Genomic DNA, 23,042 nt, shown 5'->3' with positions numbered 1-23,042 from the left:
AAATAGGAATAGAAAAATAGAAATAGGAAATGTGGTATACTGCATCCACTGTACCCGGTGCGGCTTCCTCTACATTAGGGAAACCAAGCGGAGGCTTGGGGACCGCTTTGCAGAACACCTCCGCTCAGTTCGCAACAAACAACTGCACCTCCCAGTCGCAAACCATTTCCACTCCCCCTCCCATTCTCTAGATGACATGTCCATCATGGGCCTCCTGCACTGCCACAATGATGCCACCCGAAGGTTTCAGGAACAGCAACTCATATTCCGCCTGGGAACCCTGCAGCCATATGGTATCAATGTGGACTTCACCAGTTTCAAAATCTCCCCTTCCCCTACTGCATCCCTAAACCAGCCCAGTTCGTCCACTCCCCCCACTGCACCACACAACCAGCCCAGCTCTTCCCCCCCACCCACTGCATCCCAAAACCAGTCCAACCTGTCTCTGCCTCCCTAACCGGTTCTTCCTCTCACCCATCCCTTCCTCCCACCCCAAGCCGCACCCCCATCTACCTACTAACCTCATCCCACCTCCTTGACCTGTCCGTCTTCCCTGGACTGACCTATCCCCTCCCTACCTCCCCACCTATACTCTCTCCACCTTTCTTCTTTACTCTCCATCTTCGGTCCGCCTCCCCCTAACTCTCCCTATTTATTCCAGTTCCCTCTCCCCATCCCCCTCTCTGATGAAGGGTCTAGGCCCGAAACGTCAGCTTTTGTGCTGCTGAGATGCTGCTTGGCCTGCTGTGTTCATCCAGCCTCACATTTTATTATCTTGGAATTCTCCAGCATCTGCAGTTCCCATTATCTCTAGGAATTTCAGTGATTAGTTACTGATATATTCACATGAAGATTCATTATTTTTCCCAGTTTATCTTCCATTTTTGATTTGCATAATCTCCTAATCATTGAGCCATTTGAATTGTGCATGAGGTTTCGGATGTAGGCAACTTGCTGCGTGGAATTTAACTATGATGCATGGAGCATATTTTTCGGTTTGATCTTATTTTTCACAAAAACACACACATAAACAGAAGTATAATCCTACGCCAAAACAGTCACAGTTGTTTGGTGTTGTAGTAAGAATTCATGAGTTATGGAAAATGAACATGTTGTTTTGATGACATTGATGTACATGTTATTTGTCACTCAGTCATTTTGCTGAAGTGTTACACCCTGTACCACTGGATTCTTTAACCTTTCAGTCTGCGTAACTTCCTTCATTGGTCAAAAAAAGGGTTATAGGGCCATTAATTCAGGCCAATAACTGTGCTTTAGCCCAAACTAAGAATTCATAATTTGCAGGTAGAAGTACAGCCTCATACATTATAATTCTGTTCTGATAAGTTTTAAATGAAGGAGCAGAATATCTCCTGGTGTCTATATTTATGAGATAGTCCGAAGGGAACTTTTTCACAGTTTTTGAAGAATGTCAAACTGATAGGAAAGCATTTCCGGCATCTTTAGGTTCACTTGAGCAGAAACATATCACATGACCTTTCAAGTCATTAACAACTATGGAACAAGTGTGTTTCAAAATAAAGAAGTACCACAGAAGTATATTGAAGATTTAGGCAGCGATCTGTCATGATAGTGAATAAAAAACGTGATTCTATTGTTTCACACTGTATATCTTTCATAAGCCAGCATTTTGATTTACAAATAAAACAGGTACCGAAAATTCAGTTTCTCTATATGCATTCAGTTGTCAAAACACAATGGCTTGGTTTTGTAAGAGGACATTACAATAACACACTTCTGCATATTAATCCAACATATAAGTTTTCATTGTCTGTTCCACTTGACAGATTAAAAAAGAAGTATGGTCACTGTTCTACATAAGGCATTTGTTTGACACAAATTATCTTGCCTTACGACATTCCACAGGTTGCAATGAGCAATACTCTTATATACAACATACACCTCAATATGAAAGGCACATTATGTTTTAATAGCCTAATAAAACTCGAAGACTTTGTCAATTTCATTAATTGCCCATTTTGAAGGTAGTTTATAATGAAAATAATTAAGTGCTTATACAACATTCATTGTTTCATTGCTCAGTCTGTTCATGGATTGAATGTATTATTTCTGTGAATGTGCATTTATTTTTCCAAATCTTTTCAATCACATAGTTAACAACCTTAGAAGACTGGAAATATCTAACCATTCAAAGATCGAGTCTCCACATAATTATTATCAACAAGCATCACATTATCCTATCATTGCAAATAGGTAGTAAAACAATTGGGGCAAATTTGAATTCTGTAAGTAAACATGTTTGAGCGCCTGACTCAGTTGTTCACAATAACCATTAGTTATCAGTGAAGATAACTATTAAATAGTTTATTTTGTGTATTTGAAATTGGCCCCGAATATAATTCCGATTGTAAGTGGGCCCTTTGGTAAATTCATGTGTCACCTTTCAGTAATTTATCTATCTCTGCAGAAGAAAATCTTCCGACCTCTATATTGTATTTTTCTAGTTCAAATGTCAGTTTGTTATTTTTGTATTTTGAATATTCTCAAACACATCCAAACCTGTCTTTAAGTAAACCTGAGCAGATCTAATGCTGTTCCGCACCAGAGATACAATTTTGGACAGAGTTTGGTTTGTCTTCTGAAGTTTGCAGTGGTTAACAGCTTCTTTCAGGACAGAGAATTGTCTTGATGATTCATTGAGATGATATAGAATATTTCTGAAAGACAAATAACATATGCTAATTATGTAAAAATATCCAGCATTAATATGTTTAAAAAGCTGTGATCATATTCTAAAAACTTCAACATTTCAGAGAATGTTTATTGGATTTGTAATAATAGAAATAAAAATATTTATGATGGTCTGGACGTTTCAGTGTTTGTTTCTTTGAAGCCAACAGGACCCAACATTATTTGCGGGTAAATCAGATAGCAACTTCGGCCAAGTCAAATGCTCAATTAAACACAGAGATTCTGACGATGCTGCCTAAGATATGCTACTTGTCTAAACTGAGCAAAAATTGCATCTCATTGTTTGCCTCCCATTCAAATGCATTGAACAGTTTGAAAATTTCTATACTGAAATCATAGATACAAACTGAATTTGGCAGCATTGACTAAGCACATATTTGGGATTTGTGGTGGGCTGGCTAGATGGATACAAAACTGGCTTGGCCATAAAATACAGAGGGTAGCGGTGGAAGGGTGCTTTTCAAAATGGAGACTGGTATGTAGTGGTGTTCCACAGGGGTCAGTATTAGGTCTTCCATTGTTTGTGGTATATATAAAAGATCTGGAGGAAAGTGTGGGTGGTCTGATTAGTAAGTTTGCAGATGACACGAAGATTGGTGGTGTTGCTGATCGTGCCGACGATTATGAAAGGATATAACAGGATATAGATTGATAGGCGGCTTGGGCACAGAAATGGCAGATGGAATTTAATCTGGATAAATGTGAGGTGATGCATTTTGGAGGATCAAATTTAGATGTGATTTATACTGTAATTGGCAGAAGTCTTTGGAACATTAACATACTGATGGATCTGGTTGCGCAAGTCCACAGTTCCCTAAACGTGGCCAAAGTGATTAAGAAGGCATATGCGTGCTTGCTTTTATCGTCCAGGGCATGGGGTACAAGAGTTGGCAAAACTTGTTGCAGCTCTATAAAACCCATGTTAGGTTGCATTTGGAGTATTATGTGCAGTTTTGGTCACCACATTACCAGAAGGACATGGAAGCTTTAGAGAGAATGCAGAGAAGGTTCACCAGGATGTTGCCTGGTCTCAAGGGCATTGGCTATGAGGAAAAGTTAAAAAGACTAGAACAGTGTTTGCTGAAAAGATGACAGCTGAGAGGAGACCTGATAGAGGTCTACAAAATTATAAAAGGCATAGATAGGGTGGATAGTCAGAGGCTTTTTCTCAGGGTTGAAGTTTCAATTGCAAGGGGGCGAGGAACAAAATACATAAGGATCCTGAGACTGGCAATCAGCATCAGTGACAGACATAGGAAGAGGTCAGACAGAAGCAAACTGACTGGCAGTGGACCTGTGTGGGAATTGGGAGTGGTGGCAGTGAGGTTAAAAGTAGTACCAAAAGCAGGGAGTTCTCAGAAGCAGACTAACCAAGGACAGAGCAAAGTGGGACTCAAGTGTGGTAGCAGTGAGTTAAAAGCAGTAGTGAGAGTGGAGGAGTGTCAGATACAGATAGATAGCGAAGTGTAGAGGGCAGGTGAATATGTGGCTCAAGTGATGGTGAGATTCCTCAGGTATTGGGGCCATTTCTGAGGAGGTGGTACCAGTACCAATCGGAAATCTTCATTTGAACCAAAATGGGACAAACATCCTTGTGGGAAATACGGTAGTGGAGTTGGGAGTGGATTTAAATTAGATTGGCTGGACAATGGGATAGTTTGGAGGGAAGAGAAGGTGAGAAGGAATTAGAAGTTAACTCACTAATAAGTGAGTCTGAAAGGCAGAGGTTAATATATGCTAGATAAGAAAGAAATTAACTTACCAAGGATAAATTGAATATATTTCAATAGAAGGAGCCTCAGGAATAAGACAGGTGAGCCAAGGGCACAGTTAGGCTTGTGGCGAGTATGATATCATAGGTATGACAAAGAGCTGGCTGAAAGATGGGTTGGCAACTCAATCTTTCCGTCTATGGGGTATTCAGACAAAACAGAGAAGGAGATAAAAGAGGAGGGGTAGCAGCAATATTGATTAAGGAATAAATTGTGTAGAGAGGAGGAATGATACCTTGAAAAGATTATCAAATGGAGCTGCATAGAAGTAAAAAAACATGAAGAGGGCAAACACATTGTTAGTTGCATACCCCAAACAGCCATTTACAGATTAACCAGGGATTTGTTAAAAGAATGTTTGACAAATTTGATCAAAATTTCTGAGACAGTAAGCAGGAGTGTTGAGGAGGGCAATGTTCTCGGTTTGATCTACATAGACTTTAGCGAGGCTTTTTTTTAGAAAGTTCCTCATAGCTGACTGGTCAAGGAAGTATGAGCCCATCGGACCCAAGGCAAAGTGGCATGTTACAGGCTGTCTGTGGCGTACATCAATTATTTGGATTTAATTAATCCAGAAGTTCACAAATGACACAAAAATTGATGGGTGGTAAATACTGAGGAGGATATCATAAACTGCAAAAGGATATCAATGGACTGATCAGGTGGACAGGGCAGCGGCAAATGGAATTCAACTTGAAAAAATCTAAGGTAATGGACTTGGGGAGGACTAATTATTGAAAGGGATTTTACCCTGGAAAGTACTGAAGATCAGAGGGAAGTTGGTGTGCATATCCACAGATCCAAGAAGGTAGCAGGTGAGGTGGATGAGCAGGTACGTTAAGCTGGAACTGTATTAAAAGCTGGTTAGGCGATAGCTGGAGCACTGTTTTTAGTTCCTGACACCATGCTAAAGGAAGGATGTGAATACTCCAGCTAGAGTGAAGAGTAAGTTTACTCGAATGTTGCCTGTACTAGAGGATCTGAACTATGAAGAAAATGTGTTCAGTGTCAGGTTATTTTCCTTGAAAGAGCGAAGGTTGAATGGGGAGCTGACAAGGGCGCATGTGATTATGACAGGCCTGAGTGGGTGGATAGGAAGCCACTTTTTTTTTCCATTAGTAGAGGGGCCAATGACACTGGGGTGCGGATTTAATCTAAGAGATAGAAAGCTAAGAGAAAGGGTGAGGTGAGTTCTCACTCAAAGTGGTGGATACTTGGAACTTACTGTCTGAAAGAGCAGTTGAATCAGAAATTCTCAAAACATCTTTGCAATATTAAATATTTACTTGCATGTTGTAGCCTGCACGGCTATGGGCCAAGGGCTGGAAAATAGGATTAGGGCTGTCAAATCTTTGCTGACTAGTAGGGACAAGATAGGCTGAATTGCCTCCTTCTTTCCTACAAAGGTCTGAGCTATTATAATGACTTTCACGGTTTGAAAGTGGAGACATTATTCCTTTAAATGTGGGCATATGTTTGACTTTTTGGCTGCATATATTGCAGCATTACATTTTTCTTAAAATAATCTCGTGTTGAAAAGGGAGGAGCCTATGGTAGTTAAAATGCCAGTTTGGTATATTATTGTAATAGTTATTTCTGAATTGGAAATATATTTCTGATTGTTTAACAATATATTCTGTTGGAGTAGATGCCTTGGGCAAACTATTACATTTATTTCACACTGTAGAACTTTAAAATGATGAGTGGATATGGTTTGAAACTTGCATTCAAGTACAATAATACATGAGTCAGGTAAACAAAACAGGAACATAAATCCTTCATTACATTTGTCATAAACAAGTCAGAATACAAGTGGTAATGCATACAAGATCAAAATACTGTAGTTGCTCGAGATCTGACGGAGAACAGAAAATGGTGCAAATATTGAACAGGTCATACAACATGTGAACGGATAAATGCATTAATGTTTAACATCAATGATTTTTCATCAGGACTGGGCAATTAACTACAATAACATAGAATTAAATTTTCATTGGAAATATAGTTAACAATGGGAAGGGCTATGAATATAATCTTCATTAAGTGACAACCCATTCAACATGATCAAAATGGTAAAAGCAAAGATAGTCAGGACCAGTATTTCTGCATTCAGTACCATAACACAGACATCAAATATTTTAGTTAAGTGTATTATCTTGTTTGTAATATTTTTATCTTTTCAAATCAGTTATTTGATCCCTTAATCCATGTGGTTCTGCTCATCTTTAAATTACTTCTGGGTAAGGCTGAAATAACAGATTTATCAGCAAGCTTGTAGAAATAGGAATGTGGCAACAGATAGGAAAATGGTAAAACAATATAGGTATTAAAGTTGTGCCATTTTGGAAGTGAAATCACAATATTAGCAACCTACATGTGAACAATATCTAATCCTGTTCACTTAATTGATGATTTTATAAGGGTAAAACCAGTATATTCTAAAACTTCTGCATTAATCAATGGTCTCAAATTTTAAAAAAACTGTAAAAACATTACTATCTTAAATCTCTTGTATCACTAGCCATGATACACTATTAAATACAATTAAAAAATGAAAGACTTCCACATGCTTCATAAGATTCTGTCCATTTGGGTGCATTTTATAGTTTTTGTTATTAGACTGTTTGACTATGTGTGAATCTGCTAAATTGATGCAATATGGGATTATTAAAATGTGGAATTTACAATCTTGATTTCTACAACAGGAATCTCTTTAAGCCTACAGAGGAGAAAATTAGTCTGCATAGTGACCAAAAGACCATAAAATGGAGGGATAAATGCGGGCCATTCAGCCCACTGAGTCTGCTCCATCATTCACTGAGATCATGATAATCCTCAACTCCACTTTCTTGTCTTATCCCATAAGTCTGGCTTCCCTCTCTGAATAAAATTGGGTGTACCTTAGGTTTGAATATAATTAATGATCCAACTTTGACAGCCCTCAGGTGCAAAAAAAATCCACAGATTGACTACACTTGGGGTAAAAAAACCCCCTCCTGTCTTAACTATGAGACCCCATTTTCTGAGATTATGTCCCTAGACCTTCTACATCTGCCTGTCAAACCCCTTCGGATCACATATGTTTAAAGAAAATCTCTTCTCTTTTTACTAAACTGCAGCTGGCACAAGTCCAATCTACCGAACCTCTCCTCGTAGAAAATCTATCCATATCCAGAATCAACCTACTGAACCTTCTCTGGATGGCCTCCAATGGCAGGATAACTTTCCTTAGATAAGCAGACCAAAACTGCTCATAGTGTTCAAAAAATAAGATCTGATGAGTGGCTTGTATTATTTTTGCAAAACCTTCCTGTTTGTGTACCCCAGTCACTTTGAAATAAAAGCCACAATTCATTTTCCTTCCCTATTACTCATTGAACTGGATGCGAGCCTTTTGTGATTCATGCATGAATCCCCAAATCCCTCTGTGCAGCAGCTTCTGCAATTTTTTCCCCAGTTCAATAATATTCGGCTCTTCTTTTCTTTGTGCCAAAGTGCATAATCTCACATTTTCGCACATTGTGTTCCACATGCAAAGTTTTTGCCCAATCACTTAACCTGTGTATATCCCTCTGTAGACTCTTTGTAACATCTTTACCACTGATCTTTCCACCAAGTTTTGTCATCTATAAACTTGGTTACAGTACATTCACTCTACTATCAAGTGTAATACTGCTAAGTGTAACATTGAAAGTACAAAATCAGGCAGGAATATGAGTGAAGTAGGACGATAAGAAGTGGTATCAGGGCAAGTTAGGGAAGTTGTGTGTTTGTGGAGTACTTGTTGATGCAGTACACCATAGGTAAATGTGAAGTTGCCTAGTCTGGTGTGAAAAACAGATTGGGTGAAAATTATTTGAATGGTGATAGATTTTAATAGATCAATGTACAAACTGACCTGGAAAATCTTGTATACAAGCAATAAGGAAATTAAATGATATGATGTCATTTATTGTGAGAAGATTTGAGGACAGGAGCAAGGACGTCTTATTTCAGTTAATCAGGCTTTTGTGTTTTGGTGTTGGTTTTCTAACCAAAGAAAAGACATTGAAGGAGTGCAATGAAAGATCACCAGGCTGATCCTTGGGATGATAAGTTTGTTATATGAGGATAGATTAGGTTTACTGGACCTGTATTTACTAGAAGTTAGAAGAATGAGAGGGGATTTCAGTGACAAGTGTAAAATACTGGGCAGACTAGATGCACAGAAGATGTTTTCCTGGCCAGGGGTTCATGAACACAGGATTACCGTCTCAGTTTTGATGAACAGTCACCAGACTTGAAACGTTACCTGCTTTCTTCTCACCGATACTGTCAGACCTGCTGAGTTTCTCCAGCAAGTTTTGTTTTTTTTCCTTGATCTCAGGATACACAATAGGCCATTTCGGAAATGAGATGAGAAGAAATCTCTTCATTTGAAGAGGTGGTGAGCCTGTGGAATTACCTACCATAGAAGGCTGTGGAAGTGAAGTTGCTTAATAGATTTTAAGAAAGAAATAGACTTACAAAACTAAAGATGGACCAGTAAACTGTGCACAGTCAGCAAAGAGAGATCACATCCAGTGTGAAACAGCCTGAGTGAGTATATAATAATTCAGGGAATTTGCAGGCAGCATGGAAATAGGAGTGGTAAACTTTATTTTTCTTTCTCCATTTTAAAAATGTTTAAAATTTAATAGTCTATTTAAAAGGGTGGCAAGGTAGCTGATTCAATTGGCTGAGAGACAGGTATTAGTCAATCGCCTGAAACCTGAGTACGGCCTCAGTAGGTATTGATTCCTATTGAAGCTTAACTTGTGAGAATCATGTCAGCTCTAATAAAAAGGTGACCTATTGAAAACACATGACCAGTAAGCTGTATCAAGAAGGAAAGCTCACATCCAGAGTGAGACACAACCTGAGACAGCATATAGCATGGGAATTCGGTGCAGAGGTGCTTATTTTTCTGGCTCATTGTTTGTTAAGGCTTTCTTAACAAAATGAATTAAAGTATTGGATCAGGGACCTAGCACATAGTGACATCACAGGAAACCAATAAGTTCGTTGGTTGGTAACAGTTACTAACTTAACTATTTGTTATAGGTTAATTTCAGATTGAAGGTAAATATGGGTGTGTTTATAGGATATTTTTCAATTTGAACAGTAAATTAGTAAAGGCACTGTATCTATTATTTGATTAAGTTTTCCAATAATTAAGTTATTATAAATTCCTCTTCCTTTTGTTTGTATTTTAACTATAGTGTTAAAATTAAGATGATTTGCTTGACATCTAGTAGCTGGACCACGCATTTTGCTTGACATCTAGTAGTTTGACCAGTCACATCACAACTAGAACATGCACTTCACATCTACCTTTCAAATAAAAACAAGTTAAGGTCTGGGCTATCCTTTCAAAATATTTTGAGCTGGTCTGGTCTGATCCATAGCAAGTTGCTCGGTCTTGTCAGGATCAAAATTTATATTTCCAAGTTGAGTTTACTATTATTGGACTCAGGTGGTGAGTGGTAAGTGTCAGTGTCTTTTGTTTTGGCTGTTGAATTCAGTTGGTTTAAACAGGGTGTCTTTTGTGTAGTAATGGCTTGACACCCACAGATGTCAGCACCAACAAAATATCAACATTACCACATCTTCACGGCACATTTTGAAGTAACTGAGAATATACTTCAACACTTCACTTCTGCATTTTGGAGCGCACCAACACCTTATAATTGACCTGGCAGCAGCATTACACTCTACATAGAAGGACACCAGAACTGTCTCATGCATTAGAACCCTGTGCATCTCAGAACTCTTAGTTTGGTCTCTTAGCATTTGTGTTTCCTTAGATGCTCACAGCAATTTTGCCTGCCTTGCCTTGCATTTTAGCATACTGCCACCTTATTCAGAACTTACATGCTCACAGTAGTCTGCCTTGCCTGCCCTGGCCTTTAGCACAGATAGAAAGCCAGGTAACTTTCCATGGCTGCCAGCACTGAAAAGTTAGGGGAGCTGACATATTCCTCTATGGCACCATGGCATATCAATGTTACACTTGTAGTATATGCCAGCAGCTTCCATGGTAAATAAATATGCTTCAATCAAATCACCATGTCTGTAAGTCTCAGGGGAGTAGTTCTTAGTCAAGTGAAAGGATCTAAAGTCACTCCAGGAGGCTGGCCATGATCACTTGGGTGCTTAGTGCAATCAATATCTAGGGATCTACATTCTTCCAGTCCAAGGTTTAGGCCACAATTAGTCCTGTAGGAGAAGTGTACAGAGATCAGTCAGTGGGATTTGGTCATCCTCAGTCAGGGGGTGTCCTCTCAACTTGGTCCTGAGGTTGTGCCAAGGTCATGAGTCACATCACTGTGAAGCTGTTTTGTCGCTGACATTCCCCATATTGTTTCATTGCAGCTGTTCAGAATGGATCTAGCAACGACAGAAGTTATTGTCACTGTCATAGCCATATTAAAATGGTGTAAAGAAAGTAGTTATAACATTGTAAAATATTACAGCTTGAAAAGAAATCCTGCAGGTTTGTGCAGTAAAAGTCAAGGGGAATTAGGTGAGGTGGGGTGGGACAGGAGATGTGGGGGGAGCGGTATAGTGCTATGTTGGGGAAAGTGGGATGCCTAAACAAGTGGATTGGAGCCAGTATATTGGGTTGTAGAGGAGCAATTAACTGTGAAAAACAGCAACTCCACATAGAATGGTTGGAGCCAAATTTATGGCAAGGGAGGTCCCGGGTTACTCTGAGTGGGGTGAATGGGGTTGGGGAGAGACAGGAGACAAGAAGATAACTATATCGGGCAAGGCTATGTGACGCAGGTGAAAATTAGGGGATGTTAATAATTAAATAAAGTGTGAGGATGTGCGGAGGCTCAAAGCTGACAAGATTGATGGGGACTGACATTTTCACGGGGCTGGGAGCACTGAAAATAATTGACAGAGTTAGCAATTCACTCTCAGGTGCATGATCCACCAAATATCAACTGTGCAATAAAAAAAAGGCTCTCAGCAAATTGAGTGGCGCAGTAAGTTTACTCTAATTTGTTTGTGGGAGCAGGTGAGGTTGTGCAGGCCTACAAGGACCAAGTTCATTAATTTTGCACTCGTGGATTTGAATGACACATATTAACCTAAATGCGCAGTTCATGCTTTCACCAAGAGTATAGATTAAAAGTCCTAGCCACAAGCAATCTTGACCATGTCAATGATAGCTACAAATTAATTCTACTAATCACAGAATTAATCACAGGCACAATACAGTGTCATTTGCAGTCAACAATTCCCAAAAGGTCTCACAGGCTGCACAATGGCACAAGGCATGCTTTCCTGTCGCGTTGAACTGTAAGTGTATTAGAACTCGGGATCTTACATGAAACTGTGTGTTTTCTTGGGTGATTTGGTTTGGGGATAGGGTAAGATTATAGTAACCTACTCTAGCTACAATTTTCTACCGTTTTGGCACCACATGATATGTTGCATACAAATAAATAAGAACAAAACATTTCAGATGCATGTAGAGATACCTCATCAGAGGTGTCCAAGTCCTACCACCTTGATTCCTGCTGTCAAGTACAATTTATAACTACTTTGATTGCTGGTACATCACATCACTGAGAAGCTTTTTTGTCTCTGATATTCCCCATATTAGTTCATTGCAGCTGTTCAGAATGGATCTAGCAACAACAGAAGTTGTTGTCACTGTCACAGCCATATAAAAAATTGTGTAATGAAGGTAGTTATAAAGTTGTTGAATATTACAGCTTGAAAAGAAGTCCTTTGTCATGATGGTCATCAAGCACCTATCTATATTTAGGGGCAGCACGGTGGCTCAGTGGTTAACACTGCAGCCTCACAGTGCCAGGGACCTGGGTTCGATTCCAGCCTCGGGTAACGGTCTGTGTGGAGTTTGCACATGCTCCCCGTGTCTGCCTGGGTTTCCTCCAGGTGCTCCGGTTTCCTCCCACCGTCCAAAGATGTGCGGGCTAGGTGGATGGCCATGCTAAATTGCCCATAGTGTTCAGGGGTGTGTGGGTTATAGGGGGATGGGTCTGGGTGGGATGCTGCAATGGGCGGTGTGGACTTGTTGGGCCGAAGGGCCTGTTTCTACACCATAGGGAATCTAATCTAATCTAATCTACTCTCACCCCATTTCCCAGGAATTGAGCCTGGGTGCTACGGTGTTTCAAGTTTTCATGTGAATACTTCTTGAAGTGACTGCCAGATACTAATCACTCTAGATCAATACATTTCTCCTTAAACCTCTCAAAACTTCCTGCTCCTTATCTTTTATCTAAGCTCCCTGGCATTTTATCCCTCCTGAAGAAAAAGGTTTATATGTATCAACCCTACTTGTGCCTGTCATAATCTTGTACACCTTAAATGGGCCCATACCTGCCTTCTTGCTCTACGGAAAACATACTTAGCATACCCAGTCACTTGTTATAGGTGAAACTCTTCAGCCCAGACAATGTCCTGATAGATCACAAAATCCCTACAATGTGGAAACAGGCTCTTTGACCCAGCAAGTCCACACCAACCCTTGGAGCATCCCACCCTGATCCATCCCCCTACAACCAACCTAAGCTACACAGACCTGAGCTTTATGGGCAATTTTTGCATGGCCAATCCACCTAGCCTGTACATTTTTGGACTGTGGGAGGAAACCAGAGCACCCGGAGGAAACCCACACAGGCGTGGAGAGAGAATGTGTAAACTCCACACAGACAGTCGCCCAAAGATGGGATTGAACCTGGGTCTCTGGCGCTGTGAGGCAGCATTGTTAACCTCTGAGCTACAGGCCGCCTTTCTGCACCCTCTCAAGTGCAATCACATCTTCTTATAACATAGTGATCAGAACTGCATACAGTTCTCCAGCTGTAGCCTAAATAACATCATATACAACTCCATTATAACCTCCTTGCTCTTGTATTCTACGCAAGTATCTTGTACTCTATACAAAGTATTAAGGCAAGTATCCCACTTGCTTTCTTAGCAACCCAACCAGCTGACCTGTTGCATTCAATGATTTATGTACATGCACACCATGCTCCCACTGACCCTAAGCAGCACCTAGGGTCCAACAATTCAAGTACACCTTTGCCTTGTTAGTCCTCCCAAAATGCATCAGCTCACACTTAGCAGGATTAAATGCCTTGCGCCACCATACAGCCCATTTAATCAGCTTGTCTATATCTTCCTATAATCCAAAGCTTTCCTCTGATCCCTGCAGTACACCACTTGACGCAGGTTTCCAGTCATAAAAACAACTTTCTGCCTCCTGCCAATAAGCCCACTTTGGATCCAATTTGCCAAAAACCCCTGAATCCCAAAGGCTCCCAACTTCTTGACTGGTCTCCTATGTGAAAACTTGTCAAAGCCTTACTGAAGTCTATGTAGACACAGCAACTGCTGCACCCTCATCTACACTCCTAATCAATCTAATTTCTTCGACATGATCTCCCCATTACAAAAGCATGCTGACTATGCTTGGCTTAATCCTTATCTCTCCAGATGGAGACACAAGTTCTGTCTCGCAGAATGTCTTCCAAAATTTGCCCCACCATTGTTGGACTCACTGGCCTATAGTTCCCTAGTTTATCTCTATTACACATCTGGAATAATGATACAAATAAATGTCTTCCAAGCCTCCGGCATGTTTCCAGTGTCCAGAGAGTCATTGAAGATTAATAAGATAGTGGGAACTGCAGATGCTGGAGAATCCGAGATAGCAGGCTAATATCCTGGTTTCTGCAATCTCTTCCCTTGCCTCCCACAACACCAAGGTTACATCTCATCTGAGTCTGGAGTTTGATCCAAATTTAAACCTGTTGAAACCACTGATACCACCTGCACCAGAATGCTAATTTGTTCAAGTTTATCACAATCCTAATTTCGAAACTTACATCATTTGTCTTGGTAGTGAATACTGACACAAAGTAGTTACTTAAAAATTCAGCTATGTTTTCCAGCTCCACACAAAGATTGCTCTCTGATTCAAGCGTGAGGTGATGCACTTTGGTAGGAGTAACCGGAAGGCAAAGTACTGGGCTAATGGTAAGATTCTTAGTAGTGTAGATGAGCAGAGAGATCTCAGTGTTCATGTACACAGATCCTTGAAAGTTGCCACCCAGGTTGACAGGGCTGTTAAGAAGGCATACAGTGTTTTAGCTTTTATTAATAGAGGGATCGAGTTCGGGAACCAAGAGGTTATGGTGAAGCTGTACAAAACTCTGGTGCGGCCGCGCTTGGAGTATTGTGTACAGTTCTGGTCACCGCATTATAAGAAGGATGTGGAAGCTTTAGAAAGGGTGCAGAGGAGATTTACTAGGATGTTGCCTGGTATGGAGGGAAGGTCTTACGAGGAAAGCCTGAGGAAACCAAGCGGAGCTTGGGGACTGCTTTGCAGAACACCTCCGCTCGATTCACAATAAACAACTGCACCTCCCAGTCGCAAACCATTTCCACTCCCCCTCCCATTCTTTAGATGACATGTCCGTTATGGGCCTCCTGCAGTGTCACAATGATGCCACCCGAAGGTTGCAGGAACAGCAACTCATATTCCGCTTGGGAACCCTGCAGCCCAATGGTATCAATGTGGACTTCACCAGCTTCAAAATCTCCCCTTCCCCCACCGCATCCCAAAACCAGTCCAGTTCGTCCCCTCCCCCCACTGCACCATACAACCCGCCCAGCTCTTTCCCTCCACCCACTGCATCCCAAAACCAGTCCAACCTGTCTCTGCCTCCCTTACCTGTTCTTCCTCTCACCCATCCCTTCCTCCCACCCCAAGCCGCACATCCATCTCCTACCTACTAACCTCATCCCACCTCCTTGACCTGTCCATCTTCCCTGGACTGACCTATCCCCTCCCTACCTCCCCACCTATACTCTCCTCTCCACCTATCTTCTTTTCTCTCCATCTTCGGTCTGCCTCCCCCTCTCACCTTATTTATTCCAGAACCCTCACCCCATCCCCCTCTCTGATGAAGGGTCTAGGCCCGAAACGTCAGCTTTTGTGCTCCTGAGATGCTGCTTGGCCTGCTGTGTTCATCCAGCCTCAAATTTTATTATCGCTGAGGGACTTGAGGCTGTTTTCATTAGAGAGAAGAAGGTTGAGAGGTGACTTAATATAGACATATAAAGTAATCAGAGTGTTAGATAGGGTGGATAGGGAGAGCCTTTTTCCTAGGATGGTGACGGCGAGCACAAGGGGGCATAGCTTTAAATTGAGGGGTGAACGATATAGGACAGATGTCAGAGGTAGTTTCTTTACTCAGAGAGTAGTAAGGGAATGGAATGCTTTGCCTGCAATGGTAGTAGATTCGCCAACTTTAGGTACATTTAAGTCGACATTGGACAAGCATATGGACGTACATGAAATAGTGTAGGTTAGATGGGCTTGAGATCGGTATGACAGGTCGGCACAACATCGAGGACCGAAGGGCCTGTACTGTGCTGTAATGTTCTATGTTCTATGATTCCTAATGGGGCCTACTCTTTCCCTGCCTAATCTGTTGCCTTCAATACACTTATAAAATGCCTTTGCAATTTCTTTTATTTTACCTGATATTGTTTTTTCATGCCTCTTCTTCATTCACGTAATTTATTTTTAAGTAACTCTCTACACTCCTCTAGGGTTTCTACTGATTTTAGCCCACAATATCAATCATAACATTTCCTCTTTCTCCTTATCCAACCTTGAACATTCCCGACATCCAGGATTCCCTGAATTTGTTTGCTCCCCTGTTCATCTTTAAACTAACACCCTTTTAAATGTCTCCTACTGCACAGATAATTTTTCTTACAAGTTGCAATCCACTTTGGCAGGTCCTATTTTATCATGTTAAAATCACCATTCCCTCAATTCTGTCCAACTTTGTCCTTTTTCCATAATGACCTTAAAAATTACTGTTCAGTGGTAACCTATTTTTCCTAATCAACCTGTTCAGAGATATTATTACATACCTGTGGAGCAAGTGGGACCAGAACCTAGGCCTCCTGGTTCAGGGGTAGGGACACTACTATTGTGCCACAACAAGCCTCCTCCTGACCTGGGTAACAAATTTTCCAAACAACCAGGTCTAGAACAGAGGGAATTGAACCCAAGTCTTATGGTCCAGAGGTAGGGAAACCACCATTGCACCACTGACCTTTGGTAAATGCTTCCCCACTGATGTTTATCATCTGCCCAGTTTTGTTCCCTAAACTTAGCTTCAGCACTGCCTCCCCTCACCACCACCATGTTGCAAAGTACTTTCTATGTGTTGGTTTATAAAAGCTAGCCTGGGGTCCCTTTTGTGGAGGACTGGTAGTGTCCCTATCCCTAAGCCAGGAGGCCCAGGCTCAAATCCCACCTGCTCCAGAGATGTGTAATAACATCTCTGAACATGTTGATTAGGAAAAATAGGTTAAATAATAATAAAAAGCTCAGCTAGACACATTTCAAGAATTCTGCTTCTCTAAAGTTTTCACACTCTGCCTGTCCTAAATAGTAGGGGACATTGAAATCTTCTATGATACTTTCATTTTTACACTTCTGAGATTTGTCAACACAAGTGCCACTCTTTACCTTTATTGACCATTTGGGAGTCAAGAATACAGCCCCAGTAATGTGATTGTTCCCTTTTTTGTTTTTAATTTCTACCCTTACAGGCTCAATGAGGAACCTTATCCTCATCCTCCTTATTGCAGTTATTCACTCATTGATCATTATTTTGGCACCACCTCCTCTTTTATATCCCCATTTCTCACCAAAAGACCTATATCCTGGAAAATTGATTTGCCAGTCCTGCCCCTCTCGTAACCATGTCTCAATGATAGCAAACTATCACATCCCATCGACAAATCACCACCCTCAATACATCTGCTACTTGGGAGACTCTGTGCATTAACTTGACTAAACATGGTCTGTCTTCCATACTGATTTTGCATCGCCCCTATCCTCACCTCTAATCCATATTTCAACTTCTGCCAAATTAGTTTAAAACTTCATGGATAGCACAAGCAATGTCCCACAAGGATGTTGGCCCTTTATGATACAGGTGTAACCCACCTGACTGGTATAGGTCCAACCTTGCCTGGAAATGTAACCAGTGATCGGGAATATAAACCATCCATCTTACACCAACTCTTTAACGCAAGTTTGTCTGCACAGTCTGCCTATTTCTATGCTCATTAGCACATTGAACAGCAGTAATCCAAAGATTCAACCCTTGAAGTCCTACTTTTTAATCAGATACCGAGCTCCCTAAAATCTTTATGAACTGAGAAGACACAAAGGCAGTTTATATCAAGGCAAAATTTGGTTGCTGCTGAACAGGCATCAGGTGGAAAAGTTGCAGCAAACATTATCCTCAGGATGCGGAAGAGATTTAGAATGTCCAGCTCGTATCGTTCTCAATATGTTATTTTCCAGATCAGCAAAGAGAATGGCCTTCCTCTCCACTACCCAGTCCACCAGGGCTTCTGGGACTCTGTTGATGAAGGAGGTGGCCAAATTGTCTTTATCTCTTTTGGGATTGTGCAGAAACATGCAGAACAACTCATGTACAAATGTGTAAAATGGCGGCTCCTGGTATGAAAAGTTTGAAGTTGTAGTCATTTGACGTTTAAACATAGCACCCACTGTGTAAATGTCAGAAGGTCCCAGCACGGGCAGAGCAAGATGTGGTGCAAGTGAAGCTTTACTGAGTGAAACTTGTACGAGAAAAGTCATCAGGGCTTGATGAAAACCCTCCATGAAATTCCCCAAAATTGACGGGTCACTAAAAATGGGAAAATTCAACTCATTAACTCTGGCCTGAATTTTCCCATATTTTGGCAAAACATTTTGTCAAGTGACATTCATGGTAGCTGGTCCCCCACGACACATCTTGACTTTTCTCACACCATTTTCTGCTCTTCAGCTCATTGCTTGTGCAACTGGCTCTTCAGCACCCATCCGTGGTGAGGCACGAGTGCTTGTTGCTGCCGGGACTTTGTGATGTTCATGTTGTTGGCACGATATTTAAACTTCAGCCTCACAGTACTGTCGACATTGTGTGCAAAGAACTGCCCTTCACGCTCGTCAAACATGTGACCCTGCAACGTTACCCCAAGGAAACAGCACAAAGAGGAAAAGACTCATGTCCAGTATCTTTAATGAGGTACTGGTGGACTGGGTAGTGGAGGGGGGCAGTGTTTTTCCTGCTGACGGCTAAAGCAAGCCATACCACCAAATACGAGCAGTCTACGCTTAGATAGCGACTCACATTACTGAAGTGTCCTGGGTTAAAAGAAATATCCATCAAGACAAAAAGAAAGCAAATGATCTTCTGCACTTCACAAGGGTGACTGCAATCACTTTTTGACTGTAACTATATATGCATGGGGTCACAATTCACTCTAACTCTGCCAAAGCACACAGCACTCTCCATAGCTCATAGATAGAATTCTCATTATTATCTGCAGCATGTCCATGCAATGGCTCTAACCCACTTCACCCCTCCCAAACCACTGTACTTGCCTCCTGTGCTTTCTACTCACACACAGGAGAAACCTCGACACAACTTTTCTGCTGCATCACTTTTCAATTCACTTCCATCACATTCAACCCGCCTTTTGACTCACTGCAGGAAAGATAGGAAGATAGGAACAGGAGTAGGCCATTCAGCCCCTTCGGCCGATTCCAACATGTGGCCAAGTTCTTTGTCCATTCACCTAATCTATCAATATCCTGTTGCAATTTTATGCTGTCATCAATACTGTCAATGCTGCCTAATTTTGTATTGTCAGTAAATTTGGATACTTGCCTTTTAATGTCATTCTCCAAGTTTTTAATGAATATTGTGAATAATTGAGCCTCAAACAGATCCCTGTGGAACACCACTAGTCACGTCCTGCCAACTTTAGTACTTACTATATTTCTAACCTTTACTTTCTTGCCACTCAGCCAACGTCTTATCCATGTCAGGAAATTGCCCTCATTTCTATGGGCTCCCAACTTAGTTAACAGTCTCTGGGATGGGACTTTGTCAAAAGCTTTCTGGAAGGCCGTATAAGTCCATAGAAACAACATTTATAACTTACATGTGTCCACTAACATTGTCACCTCTCCAAAAAACTCTGAGGTCTGTCAGGCAAGGCTCTTCATGAATCCACAAGGGTGAACACTGAAGTGAGGAGGGGGGAATGATATTACAACCATTCTACACGTGATGAAACTGCTCAATTTTGCCCTTCTCTGGTCATTGAAGTAGGGATGCAACCAACCTGTTGAGCTTCATTGTGCAGTGCTGGGCTGCACTCCCATTACACCAACCCTAACTCATTCTTCGCCTACACAAGTTCTTATCCCTTTAGACAACTATTACTTCACTTCCCTTATGCAGGCACCAATGTCACATGGCAAACCTCCATATAGAAAAATTAGAATTAGGTTTATTGTCCTGTGTACTCAAGTACAGAAGTACAGGAGTACAGTGAAAAGATTACAATGACACTCCTCATATTGCCACCATAGGTAAAAATCTTACATACAAAATAGAGAAATAAAGAAAAAAGTAGTTACGTTGCCTTACAGGGATGCAGAGTATAAGTTAGAAAATAAGAAATAAAGTTAAAATTTTAAACATTACAGTCAGAGAAACAGATTACAGATAAGTATTACATTGCATTAGATCAGCACAAGGGATCTTTCACATGTGGTCTGGCCAGGCTCGCAAGCCACTGACTGACCGCAACAGTCCCCAGTCCCCACTCTGCTCTGGGCCTCAGTCAATCTGCTCCATGCCTCCAGCCTGCTCTGTTTTGGCCCTAATCTGTGCTGCTCTGCTCCTGCCCTCTGCCGCTCCACTTCAGCCTTCTGCTGCTCCACTCCGGCCCTCAGCCGCTCCTCTCCACACCTCAGCAACCAAAGAAGAACAAAGAACAAAGAGCAAAGAAAATTACAGCACAGGAACAGGCCCTTTGGCCCTCCAAGCCTACGCCGATCGAGATCCTCTGTCTAACCTGTCATCTATTTTCTAAGGGTCTGTGTCCATTTGCTCCCTGCCCATCCATGTACCTGTCCAGACACATCTTAAAAACACGCTAATGTGTCTGCATCTACCACTTCTGCTGGCAACGCATTCCAGGTACCCACCACCCTCTATGTAAAGAACTTTCCACGCATATCTCCCATAAACTGTCCTGCTCTCACTTTGAACTCATGACCCCTTGTAATTGAGTCCCCCACTCTGGGAAAAAGCTTCTTGCTATCCACCTTGTCTATACCCCTCATGATTTTGTAGACCTCAAAAAGGTCCCCCTTCAATCTCCGTCTTTCCAATGAAAATAATCCTAATCTACTCAACCTTTCTTCAAAGCTTGCACCCTCCATAACAGGCAACATCCTGGTGAACCTCCACTCCACCTTCTCCAAAGCATCCACATCCTTTTGGTAATGTGGCAACCAGAACTGTACGCAGTACTCTAAATGTGGCCGAACCAAAGTCTTATACAACTGTAACATGACCAGTGGCAGAAACTTTCACCTCCACCTCTGAGTATGAAGCCACTGAATCCTCAGAGGATGCAATGACAAAGTGTTCACCTGCATGCTCCACCATTTCACAGATTTTCACCTCAGTGTGTTCTCTATCTAAATTAGAATCTGGTGAGCACATCATTGGCACCTCTTCACAGTTTCTTCAGTGTGAAAAAAACAACCTGGGTCACTGGTACATTGGATTGCTGAAACCAGGGCGCAGGCAGAAGACAATAACAATGATATCAGCCATTACTGACTTCATCAAAATTCAGACATGCACAGGAAAAGGAGGAAAGTTTGTCAGAGGCAGCCTGTAGCAAAGAATGAAGGCACTAACCACTTTTATCAATACCATGCTGGTTCCAACATGTTATGTCTGGATGCCTCTGTGTAGACGCTGACTATTGCCGTGGAGCTCCAGGTCCAGCACACTCAGTGTCTGCTGGATATGCACTCAGACCTGCACACCATCATTTTAGCTGTATGTGCCTCAGCATGAATTGCAAGACAAGAGGAAGTTGAGGGTCTTTGATTTCACTCTTGTGCCCTTCCTCCGAGGGAGATCAGATGGCATGAGCAGGCACACACAAAGAATAGGGGCCATATACAGGATCCCCTCAGGAGCTTCCTGTCAGTGCACTCCAGAGGAACCTGGCTCCTCCACCTCCCTTTGTCTGTGATGCTGAAACCTACGCCTCACCTACATCTCAGCACACCCAGGTCCTCTGGACCCAAAGGGCCCTGGGGATGCTCACTCAAATTATCCAGGACAAGAGGGCCAAAAGTAAAGCCGGCTCCTTCTACCTCAGCTGTGTGGAAGTCTGAACAGCAGTTACACATAGTGGGATGGGAAGGAAGAAGCAAAAGTAGACCATTCAGCCCAATGAATTAGTTGGGCCACCCAATGAGGTCATGGATGATCTGATAAGCCTCAACTCCGTTTTGCTGGACCTTGATTCCCTTGCTGATTAAAAATCTGATTGTCTCAGCCTTGAATGCATCTAAGAATCCAGCCACTATGTCTCTTTGAGAGGATAAATTCTTCCTCATCTTGGCCTTAAATGCATGACCCCTTACTTAATTGTGCCTCTTGTTCTAGACTCTGCCACAAAGGAAACAATTTCTTCACGTCTACTTTTTTCAAGCTCCCAAAGAATCTTCTACGTTTCAGTAAGGTTGCCTCTCATACTTCTAAACTCTAATAAATACAGGCCCAAGCAACTCAAACTCTCCTCATAAGACAATCTCTCTATGCCCGGGTATCAGCCTAATGAACCTCTCTGTACCACCTCCAGTAAAGTTTTCCCTTGGTTAAGGAGTCTAAAACTGTTCAGTTCTCTGGCTGGGGTCCAACTAGTGCCTTGTTTAGATTTACCAAGACTTCTTTATCATTATACTCCATTCCCTTTGAAATAAAGCCAACATTCCATTTGCCTTCCTTACAATGGCCAAGCATTGCTCATCTCCCACAAGCAAATGATTCCTTGACTGCAAACAACCTCAGATCACAGATCCTGCACGGAGATGGTGGAAGGGGACACTGTCCATGGCACACACAGGTAAATTGGGCTGAAGACAGAGTGGATGATGTTCCAGAGAAGGATGTGGTACCAGATAATTACTCTGAATTTCATGTCAAGACTTTGCACTGTCTAATTTCTCAGGAATGAGGAAAATTTGGAATTGTATCAAAATAAGGGCAATTTCAGATAAAAGGAGAAGCAAAAATATGGAAATGATGTAGCTGTGCCTCCAGAGCAAGATTTGGAACTCACTGTCTAAATCTCACCGATACAATTTGACATTGTTTTCTCAATGTTGAGAATCTGATTGATCCATTTTTGCAGCATTTTCTCAGCTTTCTTGCTGTTGCCCAAACCTCTTAGGCATTGTAAAATTTCATCCTGTATTTTGTTCTTCAGAAATGCTGCCTGATCTGATGAGTATCGATAGTATTTTTTGTTTTTATGACTCATATTTGCAGTGTATTCTCCCTGATTTTAGAAGCTTAAAAGGTGATTAAGATTTTAAGATATTAACAG

At 41.6% G+C, this 23,042-nt stretch overlaps 1 protein-coding gene across 3 annotated transcripts in view; it reads right to left on the bottom strand.

The window, feature by feature from the left end:
- Nucleotides 1-532: 532 nt before the first annotated feature.
- LOC125457683 (inactive N-acetylated-alpha-linked acidic dipeptidase-like protein 2) overlaps nucleotides 533-23,042 on the bottom strand; it is an 823,004-nt gene continuing 800,494 nt past the window's right edge. For all 3 annotated transcript variants that reach the window (XM_059651091.1, XM_048542236.2, XM_048542239.2), the window contains one exon: nucleotides 533-2,699. In XM_059651091.1, coding sequence (XP_059507074.1) covers nucleotides 2,495-2,699 — 205 coding nt within the window. In that variant the 3' untranslated portion in view covers nucleotides 533-2,494. The remainder of the gene's footprint in view (nucleotides 2,700-23,042) is intronic.

Source organism: Stegostoma tigrinum, chromosome 14 (assembly GCF_030684315.1).
Source record: "Stegostoma tigrinum isolate sSteTig4 chromosome 14, sSteTig4.hap1, whole genome shotgun sequence".
Taxonomy (NCBI): Eukaryota; Metazoa; Chordata; class Chondrichthyes; order Orectolobiformes; family Stegostomatidae; genus Stegostoma; species Stegostoma tigrinum.
This window is presented reverse-complemented; position numbering and strand designations above follow the sequence as displayed.